Source organism: Pundamilia nyererei, unplaced genomic scaffold (assembly GCF_000239375.1).
Source record: "Pundamilia nyererei isolate P.nyererei 1_Seehausen unplaced genomic scaffold, PunNye1.0 scaffold00067, whole genome shotgun sequence".
In the NCBI taxonomy this organism is placed as follows: Eukaryota; Metazoa; Chordata; class Actinopteri; order Cichliformes; family Cichlidae; genus Pundamilia; species Pundamilia nyererei.
In genome coordinates this window covers 2,229,953-2,246,855 of record NW_005187468.1, presented here as the reverse complement: position 1 = coordinate 2,246,855, position 16,903 = coordinate 2,229,953, and the positions used below count along the sequence as shown (strand labels likewise).

General features: G+C 44.6%; 1 protein-coding gene across 1 annotated transcript in view; it reads right to left on the bottom strand.

Moving 5' to 3' along the window:
• Window positions 1–642: 642 nt before the first annotated feature.
• Window positions 643–16,903, bottom strand: part of LOC102212723 (forkhead box protein O1-B-like) — a 28,530-nt gene continuing 12,269 nt past the window's right edge. Inside the window, exon 2 of the mRNA XM_005736128.1 lies at window positions 643–4,671. Within this exon, the coding sequence (XP_005736185.1) occupies window positions 2,956–4,671 (1,716 nt within the window). The 3' untranslated portion in view covers window positions 643–2,955. The remainder of the gene's footprint in view (window positions 4,672–16,903) is intronic.

Genomic DNA, 16,903 nt, shown 5'->3' with positions numbered 1-16,903 from the left:
CACACACACACACACACACACACACACACACACACACACACACACACACACACACACACACACACACACACACACACACACACAAACCTTCACCCTATCTCTCGCCTTCTCATCCATTCTCTAGCACAAGTGATGCTTCCCTGCAATTGTGATTTTAAATTTTTTTCCCCCCATTTTAATCATGGTGTCCACTTCCCACACGCAGTGACTTGGTGTCCTGGTCAAATGCTGCAAACAGGGGTTGTCGCCCCATTGTGAGAAGAGTTGTATGTTAATAACAAAATAAGGAAACACAAGGAAAAAATGAATTTGCAAGCAGCTCACACATATTCGACGTGTCAGTTACTGCACAAAAGCAACTGACAAACAGAAGTAGCTCAGGAAAATTCCCCTTCAGACTCACTAAATTGCAAGGAAAAGCTCACTTGGTTGTGTTTTTGTGGGGGGGAAAATATTCTACATGGTCATATTTAAACAAATGTGACAACAGAGACATCGTTTTCTTCGCATTTCATTTATTTAACAGTCACCAGATGATGAGATACATTCTTTTAAAAAAAGAAATAGACAACAAAACTGATATTATTTTGAGATTTTAAAAACTATTATACAATTTTTTTAATATATAGATTTTGTACAAAATAAAAGTCAGTAAAAGGGTCGGAGGGAGTGACATCTTAAAAAACAGACAAGAAGAGGAAGGGACAGGCGTTGACTCAAACGATTACCACATTTAGGAGTGACAAAGACCAATCTCTTTCATAAATAAATAGAGGAAAATTAGACATCATATATAGCTATCTTTCCAATAGCAGGGCATTGATAAACGTCTGTAGCATAGGATATAACATAACCGCTTTGCGAGGCCCAGTTGCTTATAAAATTTCACGCATTTTCCGCTCAGAGATTAAATGGAACCAGTGCGCTAAAAGCCCTGAAATAAAGGTATTTACCTCAATAATGGGTCTGATAGTCTGTGCCATGCTTGACCTTTGGCTCTAACAATAACCCCCCCACCCCCACACTCCTTCTTTTCCTTTGTGTGCCGTACTTTGTACAGACCCAGTGCGGAGAGTCTCCTTGAGGGAATTAGAGAATAGGGGTGTCCTCTTTTCTTCTCTCTCTCAAGGCCAGTGAGAAATTAACTGCAGACTCCCCCACTCACAAACGCAGAAACAACTGAGCAGAGCACAGCACATATCGGAGGGGTGCACGCTGTTGAAGCTTTGGAAGGTCATACTGCGCTACCAAAATAATTTCACCAGTGGATTCCACCCTTACACTATGGATATTTCAGCACTGTCTTCATCAGTCCTTACAATTTCAACAGTACAACAACAACTACAAGACAACAGAATAAACACACAAAAAGTGGATGCGGATGGCTGTGAAGCATTACAACCCTATCAGACACAGACTCATGCCATTGAGATTGGCTGATTGTTTTCTCCTTAAACATCTCCCTTTTCACCTGTTTGAGTATTTGAAGTGCCGGGTATAAGCACTGAAAACATGGGAACTAAATGGAGACAATGGAAACGATTTACAATAGGAGTACATGACCTGTTTTGAGACGCACACATCCAAGAGGAATGGAAACTAAGGCTGATGATTGATCCCACTGCAACAACAGGCTTTTGTTCTATCCTTGTCTCCGTCTTTTCTTTTTGTTTACCCATTTTGAGCAGGCATGTGGCCAGTGACATTGGCCCTTCTCAGAGCAGGACAGCAGGCAGAGTGACTTGGCGTTAATCACCATTTTGTCTCACTTTCTTGGCGCATTAAGCTGGAGAAGCAAGAGGTGGCCCGGACAGCCGAGGTGAGAGATGGGAGGACAACACGTTAGCCTCTCAATAATGACACATCGCTGCCGCATCACTTTGGAGATTAAAAGCAAGATGCTGAATTTCAATCAACCTACATTAATGGCTTGGTGTGAGGAATGGTCACTTTGTCTCCACTCGCAGACAGAGACAGAGAAGGAGAGAGAGGGAGACTAGCACAAGAGGCCCAGGTGAGACAAGGTGATATGACATTTTAATTCACCAAATTGCGCGCTGGCCACTAATGATAGAATCCATTTAACGACACGATGACAATATTCTCGAACCAATTGCAAAGAAGCCGAACAACAAAATGTTGCATCCGAGAGAAAAGTCAAAGTGCAAGACTATAGCTATAAACAACAGGGCTGCTGATGTAAGATAATTACGTGGAGCTTATGAACGAGTGAATGTCTTTCAAATGATGAACTGGCTTCTGATCGGACCTCTGTTTAAGTCTAGTGTACAATTGAATTTCAGCCAATCTTGAGGGATATTGCATTAAATAATATATTAAATTGAGGTATAAATAAGTCTTAAGAAATGCCTATGATCTTACGGTACCACTACATTTGAAAACTCAGGGCACATCCAATCACATGTAACTGAGAAATTTTTCTGTCAAAAACAGTTCTCCCGACCTTTAAAAATGACAGTATATAAGCAAACGACTCTAATTTTATCAGTTCATAAATCTGACACTTTATTAGCAGGGCTTGTTATTCCTCATTTGTTCTTGTCAAATACTGAAGCCACCTTACAAAACATGCCAAGCTCTGCCTGAGCTGCTCTGTGAAGGCATTACACCGTGAGATGTGACCCACTTGCAATAAAGTGCATTCAGAGTTCAGTTCTCATGGCAGATGAGAAGCGATGTTGGGCAAGCACAGCTGAGAGATTGTCATCACAGTATAGTTGATTTGAGGAAAAACTTAATGTGACATGAACTAGAGGGGATCTTTTTAAAAAAATGGGGGAGGGGGGGGGATGACAGTGGAATTGTCAAGACAACAAAGAGACATGGGAGTGTGGATCCTATAGTCTTTGTGTCAAATCAGGAATGTCACAGTTGAGCACAGTGCTTCATGAGGAGGGTCGTTCTTTCTGAGGGTTAGACGTGTTGTTCTTGACTTTACCCAGGCACCCAGCTCTGGTTGCTATGGGCTTGCTGTGGACCAGCCAGTCCACTCATTCCCATCCCCATACCCATAGTCACACCCATTCCCATACCCATGCCGATGCCCACACCTTGAGCTAACGAGCAGTCAAAGTTAAAGTCCATCTCCTCCCCAGAGTCCATGATATCATGGAGGAGGATGGACTCCACATCGCAGTCTAAGCTGCCATGGAACATGTCAATGTCCAGGTCAGCTGGTAGTCTCTCATGGGGGTGAGGTTGGTGATAGCCATGGTAGTTGCTACCAGCGGTACCACTGCCCATCCCGAGGCCATGGTGATACGGTCCATTACTCATGCCTTGGTGTTGTGGGTCTGGGTAATGGTTGTGACGTGGGTGGGGAGCTGTGGCAACATGGCACGAGTCCTGGGGCATGCCGAGCATACCTGCTGGATTTGGGGGGAGGGTGGTAGAAGCAGGAAGGTGGGCATGTGATGGGGGGCTGTACAGGTAAGGAGCTTTGTGGTTGTAGGTCTGCAACTGATTGCTGCTGCCACGTGGGGTCAGGGCAGCAGCCCGGGGTGGTGTGTGGTTATGGCTCTGGCTGAGGCTGTGACCATTGTGAGTGAGGCTGTGAGGTGAGTTGTGGTTGGTTACATTGTTGTGATTATGACTGGGAGTATGGCTGTGAGTTCTGTTATGGCTATGAGTTGAGCTGTGACTATGCAGTCCATTGTGGCTGTGGCCATTGTGGAGGCCGGGGTGGTGGCTGTGATGGTTGGATCCAACTCCATTTGTAGCTTGATTCATCAGAGAATGGCTTTCCCTCTCCTGTCCCAGCATCATGTCCTTGGGACAGTATTGCTGTCCAGCTGGACCCCCTGTTAGCAGACTCTGAAGGGCATTAGTGCTTGAGTATGCCCGCATGGTTCCAGAGAAACTGGCTGGTTTGTTCTCCTGAATGGTCTGCATGGGTGAGTGGTGACGCAGCATCCCCATGCCTGTTGCCCCATAGACACTTGAACCATAGGAGCCCTGGCCTTTCACTCCAGAGTTGTAGTGATAGACAGCAGTTTGGTGCTTATGTCTGCCAATAGCTTGATGCTGCTGGTGTTGCTGCTGCTGTGAACGATGATGATGATAACCATCCTCCATCATCTGCTCATCCAGACTGATGGCACCTGTCAGGTTAGCCAGCTGAGGCAGCTGCTCAAGAGGAGGACAGTGATTTCCAGCACCCATGGATGGAGAGCGTGCACTAGTTGGCGACGGGTAGAGGTGAGGGGAGGTGGAACAGGACAGGCCGCCCTCCTCTGGTTCCTCTGGTTCTCCCTCTGCGAGGATGGGTGACAACCGCCCACTAAGGGTAGACGCTGATGAACTAGCCCTGGAATGGAGGTCTGTCCAAGCATCAAATTCACCATCTGTTCCAGATGCACCTCCGGCTCCTTGGAGGCCTTTCCGTGAAGGGCTGCCATGATCAGGGGAGCTCTGGAGCCCCACACTAGCAGACCCAGCTCCAATCCCAGGGCGGCCAACCCTCTTGCCTCTGATCCGGCCTTTGCTTTTTAGGTATTTTGTGCTGTTGTCCATAGAGACTGCTCGTCTCCGCGGGGCTTTGCCCATTTTTCCTCCATCTGGATTGAGCATCCACCAGGAACTCTTCCCTGTACCCTCATTCTGCACCCGGATGAAGCGTGTGTGAAGGGACAGGTTGTGTCGGATTGAATTCTGCAGAAAGATAAAAGAGAAAGAAAAATATAAAACTAAACTGTAATATAATGAATGTCATTTCAATTACTATTTATGTAAAAATGTAAACAATTCAAATAAGGGAAATGTACATAAGATTTAGATTAAAAAGTTCTACACGAAAATAAGATTGTTTTTAATACATCAAGTATTAAAGTCAATGCTCAAGAAAACCTTAACCACAAGCACAGCTGTCAGTATTGCACATAAACCATCCGGTCCATACATGATGAGTCACAGAAATTTGTCCTAAATTTTCAGGTCACTTCCATTCCGAATATTAGATGCACAAAACCAGAGTCGACTAAAATCAGGAAATTTAGAGCTCACTGAAAAGCACAAACATGCTCAAATAACAGCTACAGCTGGCATAAAGCAACACCCTGTCAGTCTTATCCCACCTGAAATGACCGAAGACTCCGACTTTAGACATTCTCCCTATGTACGTCAATCCTCCCACTTTCATTTCCATCAATCCATCTGTCCTCCTCTACTTCTGCTTTTAGCTGGCCTGATGTAAACCACTGAGGTTAGCTGTACTGTATATTTGAAGTTGGTGCCAGCCTGGCTTAGTGCCAGCTCTGTCTCTTTCCTTCACGTAGGTTGAATGGGGGGATGTATCGCAAGATTGAGCCGGGAGGAAGGAGGGCTAATGGATGTATCTCACCCTCTGACAGACCTTCACTGCCTATCTCCCTTCCCCTCCCTTGTTCTCTCGTTATCACAATCCTGTATTTCTTTTTTGTCACTAAATGCTTCATATTTCAACTTGTCTCAATTTTCCTTTTTCCTATTTTACACACTTCTTTGAACGCAAGTCATTTCCAACTTCTGGCTTCAATTTCTATGCCTTCAATTATACAGTGCCACCAATTACTTTCCCATTATCCTCTACACTGGCATGGGTTGGGGTTAGCCAGTGACTCGGTCATTCAAAGGATATAGTTTCTATTTTTTAATCATTTATATCTCAAGGGTTGGTGAATAATAGCGATTTCCGAGTGTCAGGGAATCTATTGTTATAATTCTGCTGTTTGTGCTGCATAAGTAATTTAGATGCTCAAGCAGGACAATATCAAATCAAAAAGCATCTCCTGCAGTTTGGGAATATACACATACAATGGATTGTTTCGGACTGAGGGGTACTCACACCACTATCTTCATTATGTTGCACATTATTTGTATTTAGAGCGAATTGCACGGCAGGGAAACAAATCAAATTGCGACGGTGAACATATAAACGGGAGGTGAGCTGAATTCAGGTGATCTGTGAATGCCTCCTTGGGTTATTTCGCCGTGACACCTCCAGAACTGGGTAACCATGGCAACCGGGTAAACGCGCAATGGCAGAACTATATCATATTGTGGTAAGAGTCAAGAGAGTCAGAGAGAGAAATGGAGGGAGAGTGGGGGATGGGGGAAAGGATGCAAGAGGAGGCGGCTGTTTGATGCTGCTGCTCCAACACTAAACAGCCTTTCATCTTGGCAGTGCAAGTCCGCAGGGGATGCCCGCTCCCTGCTTCTGACGGCTTCTCTACGTGCCGCGCCAACTCCCTGTCTCACCCTGGCTGGCTCATCCACCTATCATACCACTCCAAATCATCCCCCATCAAGTCCGATGCATGCCCGAATTAAAACATATGTAAGCATTCATGCCTTTCCATCGCGGCCGGTGGTAAATGAGGCATCTTTCAGAGAGCTGAACCACTTCATGCCACAACTCTGTGTGACCTGTCTGATTCAAATCTCGATTTATCCCCGTATGAGGGAAGAGCAGCCCCATTGAACTTGGAGGGATTTGTCATCATCCCAAACCCTCTTTATCTGATGAATCCACCTGCTAGAGAGATTTGAGAGATTTCGGATGGTGGTCAGCAACGGCATCATCATCATTACTGGCTGCTGGCTTTCGATAGTTTTCTACCACATGTTTTTTGCTGTCATCCTGTTTGCACGTATTTGTGTGTGTGCTAGAATTTAAGATTACAAAGGTTGCAGGTGGTTTCATGGTGGGTGTGGTTCTGTCTGCCTCCTGTTCTCTGAGTCAGGGGCAATTTGACCAGCCTCTGGCCCTCACGCCCCTGAAACAGGCAGTCACTGCTAATCCCTCTCCATCCCCGAGTAATCCCAGACAATCCTGGGCTAATCCCAAGTTGATTCAGGGGCACTCCCAGCTGGGTGTCTCACACAGAGCTATGCCAGGTTACCACATACACAGCATGCAGCTTGGATATGCTATGATCCTATAGTAGCAAAAAGTAAGGGGAGTTTGATGTGGGAAACAGGGACACTATAAAAACCTTATAGGATATGGTTAAAAACTACGCCAAATGTTCCTGTGTGTATTTTTACTGGATGATTTCTGAGGCAGGTGTTAACTATATTTTTAATTTCTCCAACAAATCAACTACCTCCAATTTGTGCTCTGTCCTTGAGGGTTGGCTTTGTGACATTCTTTAGCCCTATGGGTTAAAGAATAGAATAAAATTGAAAACTTTATTATGCATTAAATATTCATAAAATGGAAATTCTCTTTTAGCCCCCTGGCTTGCTGAGACAGTCCGATGAAGCCCACAGAAACATACAATGACAGAGGAACACACATCACATGCCTGGGTTCAGCACGCTACTTCCTATTCAAATCATACGCCTTTAATACAATGAGGCTAGTGGAGAAGGCTCTAAATAATGAATGAACCAGTGGGTCATGTGGCGACATCCAGTGCTGGTACCATAATGCTGGAACGAACAAGATGGAGTCATAAGAACTGATGTGACTTCTTTGTTTCATAATCAAGAACTGTTTTTTTCAGTTATTAGAACTGAAGAGGCCCTTGGATGAGAGGTGAAACGTCACAAACCACAAAAAAAAAGAGTTGCTTTTCATTAAGAATTGCATGACCTGGTTGACTGAGAACCTGCACAGATATATAAAGAGCATCCACCCTCATCAAATACTGCTAAATCAGGCTGTAAGGAGTTAATTTGGCCACTAAGTAAAAGAGGCTAAGGGTGATAGTTTATGGACCAATCAAAGCCAATTAAGGTGAACAAGGCTTTTGTGACTGCGAGGAAACAATCAGCTTGGGTTCAACTCTCATTAAGGCCCAAAACACCTTAGACATTTAGACAAAGGCAACGGGATAGGACTCTTTGTCCTCAGATTAAAAGATTATGTTCTTTACGAGCAAATGAGCAAATCTCCCATGTTGACACTTTTTCCACCCTGCACAGGTGGACTAAGCAGTTGGGGGTGGGAGTTCAACTGGTTTTTATAACAGATACAGAAATCTATAAATCAAATCTAGCAGGAACATCCTTATGTGTTCCTCTTTCCTAACCTCTTCAAGAACCATTCATTTGGCTTTTGGAAATCTCACAACACCAATCGATGGCTCTACAGTTCTCCCTCCTTTCTTCCACATGCAAACTCAGTTTGATTCAGAGACTAGAGAGGCCTATTTAATGCTCAAAATCAATGACGTTTAATGCCTGTCAGTGCGCACATCAACATCTGACTAACTACACAATCCACCTGCAATATGAGGCCAATATGGGTGTTCAATATTCCATGTCCCCACTGGTCATATAACAATGTTAAATCGCCACAGGCTTGTGAGTTAGCTGTCTTTTCCCACTTGCACAAATTGGCTTAATGCCCAACATATCCCTCTGTTGCCACTCCCGAGATGTCAGTCAGGCATTAACATTGGGAGTAGCTGTAATATGGGGGTAGGAGGTATTGTGTTGGATGCAGTGATTCATCTGGGATAACCTGATTGACTGGCATGGGTTCAGCTGTGCTGGGGGATACAGCAGGAGGTGAAGGGTCCTGGGTATAAGGGGCGGGAGTATAGCGGTAGCACAAGGGGCCCCTCTAAGCCACACAAATGGGTGCCCTCAAAATGCCCCCTACTTTCCCCATCCCCCTCCATTAGGGCAACATCAGAATCCACTCAGGGTTTTTTCCCGCTCACTCACAGAGGAGTGAGGAAACAGGTCAAATGGTTTATAAGACCCATCTTGTGGTGAATGTGCACTCATTCAAACAGAACTTAGTGAGAAACTAAGGACTGTGAATGAGGTCTGGGAACCAGCAAAAAGAAACCACTCACCCGATTCAAACAACCTCAAGAGTAAAGCAGTGTGGTGCGCTTGCCCAGCTAAGAACACAGCAGCTGTTCTTGTAGTGGCACCGGGTAAAACCGTTTGCCACACTCGACTGGTATTACCAAACCATTTCATGCAGAATGGAGCCATTATGTATTGTCAAAGGGTATCCCTCTATGGTGCACATTCATTTGATAAGCCTAAATCAAGGGGGAGTAACAGAAGCGCTAACTGTGTTTATTGTAATGCTGTTTTTGCCTGTGCAGAAGGCAGGAGGGATCAGGGGGAGGGGAGGTTTCAACACAAGCAGTTTTGTTCAGCGCAGGAATGAGTTTTGTCAGCTAAGCCTGTCTCCAGGCTATTGGTGGAAATTAGCGCCAGCTAAATATTCGCTTTCCGTGATTGATGTCACGGCTCGCGTTGTCCCTTTGAAGGGAAATAAAGAATTTAGAGCCATGTGGATTAATAGGGACAGGGTTGGGGGAATTTTATGTGTCTGAGGGGGACTTGAAGAGCGACTGAAGGGCCTAATGGCGGCACAGATATGGCACAATGAAGCTGTGACGATATGGTGTGTCAGAGAGAAGGAAAAGACAAGTGAGACTATGACAGTGAGTACAAGAAAGAAAATTGGAAATGGTTTGCGCGGGTGTGTGTGTGAGAGAGAAAAAGAGAGATGTAGCTATTTGCCTGAGAAGCCCAGAGTCAGATGATTAAAATCCCTTTAGGAGGCTTCTTTAAGAGAGACAGATGGGCAGACAGGCCTGTTTTGGAATGCAATCAAATTGAAAAGATTAAAAAGGAGTCTCTTTTATTAGGAGGTGAGAAACAGTTACTTCTCTGCCACATGCCATCATCGCCTCCACAGCAGTGGTCACGACTGCATTGGCATGCAAGGCACATTGCAGCCCTTGTTGAAGAAGAAATAAACCTGGGATTAAGAACTGCTTCTATCTCCGTGTATCACTGCGGGATCTCTGAAGATTGGCAGCTTTTGTAATTTCTTGTCGAACAGCTATGCACTGTAAGAAGAGTCAGAAACTTCAGGTTTCAATTTTTCCATCATCATTACAGGAAAGGCTAAATGCTAACTCATCAACTCGCCGATGGCCATCGTTTTACAAATAGAACTTTATCTTAATCCAAGCGGCAAATGGGAACAGGTACAATTCAAATGTGCATTCCCTTGGCCGCCATTGTACTTGAATAGACCGAGTTTGCACAGTAGAGTGATTCAAGCACTGTGAAAGGTGCTCTGTACCCGACCCCATTATTCCACAACACTGCAGGAGTGCCATTTATAAAAAGGCTTAAAATGGAAAGCAAGTGTGTTGTAGTGTGTCTGGTAGCCTCAGATCAGGAAGTGGCTGTGAAGAGGGATGTAATGGAGTTGGTAGGGGATTCCTGCCTGACTGTGCACTAATTGCAGCCAATGGCTGGCGACCCATCAGCCGTGCCCACCCTGGAGGGAAAGGTTGGCATTGGGGTGGCAGGGTTTGGGATAGAGAAGGGCTGCTGCAGCTTTGATGGGTAAAAATAGATACTAACAGATTAGAAGAGCATCTGAGACACGGATAGGAGATCGGAAAATCCGCTCGGCTGATGCCAGGGGCAGCTGAGTGTTTCCGGTGGGCACAAAGGGGACACAATCTGGGCATCACGTCTAACTCCCACGCACGAAACGGGGGAGCCGTGTGGGCACACAAATGGGCACGTGCCACAGTATAGCATGGGTGTGGTTTTTCCACTGGGACCTGCAAGGTAGGCAAAGCTCACACCCTCCCACAGAGGATTCACACAACAGGTGTTAGGGCTGGGCCACCTGTGGGGCCGGCCGCCTGCTCGCACTTCACACCTCGTCTAGGGAGCAAACTAACATTTTCCACTGGGCTTGCCATGCTTTTGTTAAAGAGCAACACGTTTCTGGAGAGGCTTTTACAGCTCTTTTTTTTACAAGATCTGCAAGATATGCGTGCGTTCAAGTGTGTGCAAGTCAATCTGCATTTATGTGAGTGCCTGTGTGTCCATATTTGTGTATCAGTCCATTTAATAGCCAACAGGCACAGTGTGGATTTGATTATATTGAAACCTCCCTCTGCTATATACAAAGAAACTGTCAGCCAACAATGGAATCAATGCGGGCCCAGGCTTTTTTTCCCCACACTCAGCTTCCACATAATCTCATTCATAACAATGAGAATCTCATTTCCTACATTCTAAAGGTCAGTGCACACCTCTGATCGCACTTTAATAAAAATCATTCTCAGCATTTAATTTAATTTCAGCAGAGCAGGAAACTCATAGGCAGCCATGCACATGGCATGAAAAATTAATCGGATCGTCCCTTTAATTGCTTCAATTTCACAGTATAGAGAAGAATGACCACAATCTCGAAGAAGAAAAATAATGCACAAATCCAGACCACAGCCACACATCTGTACAGGCGCATACTCAGACAGAAAAAAAGACGACAAGTGGAGTCATGTCAGCTGAAGTGCCAGGTTTGGTCACATTTCAATATAAAAAAACATTTTCTTTGGATCCTCAGCAAGGACTGCCTCCATATCTTTTTCTCATCACACATTATAAGTCTCACCTAAATTGGCAAAGTGTACTCAACAGCCACACGTTCATCTTCAAACACACACGCACACACACACCTGTACACACACTCACTCCTTCTTTCACACACGTACATTGCACACACATGCCAACATGACACAAAGCCTGGCACACCGGGCACACTCATTACCGCAATGCCAAGCTACCAGTTGCTAAGGAGACCTGTGGGAGAGGGAGGGTTCCTTGTTGTTGCCATAGCAGCCGGCTTGCTCCCTGCCAACTCTCTCCCTCGGGGAGAAACAAGGCAAGAGGTGGGGGGTGAAGTGGGTAGAGGTAGGGGGCAGCAGTTTAATAGGGCTATGAGGTGCAGAGGAACTTCATTAGCCATCACTGTGCAGCGCACCAACCACTGTTTCCCATGAATGCCTACCCACATGCTGCACTTCAGCCTGCAGACTTCCACTTACTCACGCACAGCCCATAGACCCCCACTTATTCATACACCTATATGGAGAAGAAGATGAGAAATGCATGCTTAGAATGAAAAGCAAGTTTATCTGCACAGGGGAGGGGTTGAGAGGCCAGAGGTGGGTGAAACACAAAAGAAGTGTCTTGAATATGGGGGCCTATTTGGAAGAGAAGAGTGGTAGGGATCTAAATCACAGAGGCTTAGATAGTTAAAGGCTGTATGGAGACAATTTTCTCTGCGACTGTGTCTCCCCTGAACCAACTTTGACCTTCACTGACACCCTTTGTCCTTCACAGTACAGAATAGCACTGTACAGCCAAACAAAGAGTATGTAAGTATGTATACTCTTTGTATATACAACAGTATATATAGTATAATATCGCATAGGGTAGTATATGCAGACTTCACACTTGAATTCAATCATTTTAACAAAAATATTACAATGCTTAGGAATTAGGGGATTTTTTGTTCTTTTTTTTTTTTTTTGTTCAGATGCTCAAAAGTCATTTTAAATAGGTTCAAGTAGCATAATTATAAATATAAGGATCATTTTTTAATACTTATATGAGAGCCCTTTACAGTTAATAAATATCTGAAGTTTAGGTCCCAGGGACATAAGGATAGAGGAGGCTACTTTGGAAAAAAAATCAATGATGTAACCCACAGATTAAGCCCACTTTGATTTCCTTCTTGTGGACATCACCCAGACTTTCACTAAGTAACAGTATACTGAGTCCGCAAACGTGTTGAACAATGGGCTTTTTCTCAGGAAGGAAAAAGTAAAAGTGATTGCACCGACATCGTGTTCATGGGGGGGAAAAGACGTACTAATCCTTGAACTGTCAAGTGTTTGCAGTTTAAGAGTCAGAGTATTGGATGAAAAACAAAATGTTTTATCAGTTTATCAAAGGTACACTTCTGTTATTTGAAAGCACCGCTTTATAATAGATCTCAAATCAAGTACAAAATGAATCCAGGCTCATGTGAACATGGCTTTAAAGCAGGATACTTGTGGAATCAAGGAGAGGAGAGCTGTGTTGTAGGGTCAGGGTGATTTCAGTATTCAGGAGCAGTGCTTCGAATATTGACATCCCAGTAACCCATGATGCACCTGGCTGTCTCAAATTCTCATATTTTAAGTGCATGTGTACAGTATGAATGAGGGAGGCTATTGATTTGTTCTGAATGAACTCGCGAACACAGAAGCTTGGCCAATTTCACCGTAAACCCATAAGGACGTGAAACGAAGGATGATGAGAAAAAGACACTCCTGTCCAACTGAGAGGAACGAGGAGATGGGGGACAAGAGAAGAAGGGATTTACCCCTCCTCCATTCAAGTCTCCCCCTCCTCCCTCTTTTTTGTGAAACAAAAAGAGACCAATTAAGTCAGTTTGAGTTAGGGCTTTATGTGTGTGTATGTAATGAGCACATATGCAATAAAGGGAAAAAGAGGAGCCAAAATACTGTAAGTTGTACACAGCCTGTGTGAGAGTGGGGCAGTGAGGGGGGTGGGGGGGTAAAGGTTTGCTCCTTTTTTTCTTTTTTTTTTAGTGTGGGGTGAGGGTTATATGATGGAAGCTCACTCTCTCTCTTTTTCTAGCCTAAGAGGACCAAACTTGCTTTCAGCTCCTCGACGGGAGACGCTGAAATATTAATCGCCACGCTCCAGCCGCAGACTAGTGAACACAATCGCTTCAAACTCCCACCCTAATGAGTGTGTTCATGAATGGCTAATGTGCACAGATGGGGGGCTGATGACTGGATAGATCGCAAAGGGGAGGAGACGGAGGGAAATGAGGATGGGAGGGAAAGTGAAATTTTGGCGGTGTGGGCTAGTGAGGGGGTGCAGATGCATGCCATGACCTTTTAAGAGCCTCCTGAAAATATAATTAACACTGGCCCTATGCTAGTGTTTCTTTCCTTTATTGCCTCTCCCACACACACACACACACATTCTTGTTCACACAGACTATGATTCCTTATTCTCATCGTCTCACCTCCGAGTGCTATCCTATTGTTTACCCCTTGCCCTTAGCACATACGCTCCGTTGAGCTGATGCACAATCGTTTTCTGGGGATTAAACTTCAAAATGATTCACATACTTTCAGGGAACACCTCAGCGTTCCCTGCCATGTTTTCGCAGACATCCGGAAATAAGTAAAAACATGATTCAACATTAAAACTGCAGAAGCGGTATGTTTTTCCTGGCCCCCTACATGGATACATCACAGAAAGGGGATGGAATGAATTCACAGGGTGTGGAGGAGAAAGGTGAAGACTTCTTTCACTCTTAATACCTTTTATATCCACGGAGAATTTAGGGTCACATCACATATGGTTGGTTTGACTCTTAAATGAATCTTAACCTGCTTGCAACAAGGGGCGCATAGACTAAAACACTCTCTCAGCTGGAGGTTGTTGCATCTGAATGTTAATGCATTGTATGCGGATTTTATGGCTTTATCTGACCCACTGGTTTTAAACTGGGGACACATTTATCTAAGCATATTCCCATCCTCATCAGAGACTACTCTCCTAATGATGTTGGAGACATCTCGATAAGATGTGAAGAATAGCAGAAATGTAAAATAATGCATGTTCCCAGGACTCTCCATTAGGCCCCCAGATTAAGAGCACCCATGTCAACGCATATACAGACGCACACCAATGCATTAACATGCATAGACTCTCAGCATATAATTAGAGGGATGAGATGCTGTGACCTAATTCCAAAAGCGCTCCATGGTAGTTAGGGATCTCTGCTTGGATTATAACGGGAAAATGTAAGGTGCCTCTCACTGAGAAGTATGGGGATATAAAGGACTAGGAAGTGATGGATAGTGCGTTCAATAATAAAATAAAGTAATGATTCAACACATGGTTTCTCCTTTTAAAAATGAACAACACTGAGGTAGCAGACAGTGAGACAACCTCCACCATGTGTAATATGCGGACGTTTTATAGATCCTGTACAATTATGTACCTCACTAGGACACTTCCCTGTGTATCGACCACAGACAAACACTCCAATTTGAAAACTGGCAGCATCACAAACCTGCTCATGCTCACTGTACTTTAAGTGGCTGATTTAAAAAGATACTGATGTTTTAACTTTGCCTTAAAAAAAAATCAATTTCTGTCTCACTAATTCCATCAGTTCTGTCAAATTTGCAAAAATAATGTGGATTACCCGTGCAGTGTGACACTTGATGCTGTACCTGCAGAAAAAAATGGAAAATCCTGTTTAGCCAGGGGAATGCTTGATTAAAAACTATGTTATACAACATATGTCTGTATTGGCATCTCAAGTTTATTTGCTATCAAGCTGAAAAACTCAAAGACATGCTGGTTGCATCGTTAACTAGCCAGCTACCCTATGATTACCTTGATGGCCCCGGTCTATCCATCATATAAAAATTCCTGAGGACAGATGCAGCTCGATGAGGGCATATTTATAACAAGTGCATGTCCGTGAGCAACACTTGGAGGAGGCTTGGGCTTGCGTGCAGAGACAGCGTTGGTCACATACTCATTCAAATAGGCACAAATACACATCTGCCAGCATTTTTCAATGGGCTGCTACATGAATGTGAAGCAGTGCTACACCTCTATATGTTTTGTGTGTCTATGTCACGACACTCCTGGAAGGGGGCTGCAGCGTTTCCGCCTGAGCGCGACTGTCAGTGGGCATCACTCAACCCTGCAGTGTGGCAGGACGCGAGGATCATTAGTGGAGACGGAGGGAGCAAGAGAGGGAGCAGAATGGAGGAGAGCAAAGGAGAAAAGGGGAGAGAGGGGCAGTGACTGTGCGAGTCGAGCAGTGCGTCTCTATATCCGTCTTGAGAGCATTACACACAGCAGTGCACTTTCCCTCTCTGTCACGCAATCACCCCACCACAAAGACCCCAGAACTGCCCCCTTCTCTGTCATACCCCCCTTCCCCCGTCACTTTCCTTCCCTCCACCCATCTTACCCTCTTTCACCCTACATCTCTGATTGACCCTCTCCATTCCTGCCCATCTCTCTCGGGCCATGCCCTCACTTAAGCATGGTGCGCTGCAGCTTTTCATTTCCCAAGCTCCAGATTTATCCACCTACTTCCCTTCTTCAGTAACATCTTTCCATCTCAGCCCATTGCTCCCATTTTCACCCACTCTGCATGACACAGATGATCTTTTCCTAGCACTAAGCATCATTGCTACTTGACCTACTCTTAACCACAGCAAGGAGAAACAACTGTTCCACATGAGCCCATTTTTACTTCTTTTTCCCTTTTGCTTTACTGCATCTCAGTGCTTCATCGCTTGCAGGTATTTGCACCAGGCCTTTGCCATTTCATTCAGAAGATTATTCATCGTGTAGCCAGCAATCCTTCGATTCCTCTGACACTTTGTGTCAGTACGCTTCTTGTCCACGGTCATTTGCGTAACCCGCCAATAGCCTCCCTCTCTATCATTTCCTTCGCTTACCTTCTTTAGACAGAATGATCCTTATGATCTTCTTCTATCTCTCCAGGTGTGCGACCTGTGCTGCAAGGCCCCGTACTGAATACCAGAATCAACATGCCTGACATTTAAACAAGCAGAACAACTTTTATATAGATTGCTATGTTGGCACAAGCGCTAATTCTCGCCTTAGTTTGCTTATTCAGGAGGTTTCCAGGTTCAGGCATCCATCTGTGTGCTTTACTGTCGTAGCATTTATCACACACAGATTAGGCCTATTCTGTGATACATTTGTCCCCAATGAAACATTAGCAAGCCTGGCACAGAATGCAGTTTAGCACTACAGCCAGGCTAATGACAAGAGTACAACAGTGTCTGTATCATAAAGATTTTGTCTCGCCATTCATTTTCAAATAAGGATTATTAATTCTATGCTTCAAAATTGAGTTTTTTTCCCAAGCCACCATTTGTACATAAAAGAGGAACAGTTATACAGCTTGTACTGTGTAAAAATTTGCCATAATCTCTTAAGCAAAAGAAGAACAAATTTAACACAGATAAAGTAAGACATTTAAATGCCACCCTTTAGTCTTTGGGTGCAATTAATGTGATCCCCCCCCCCC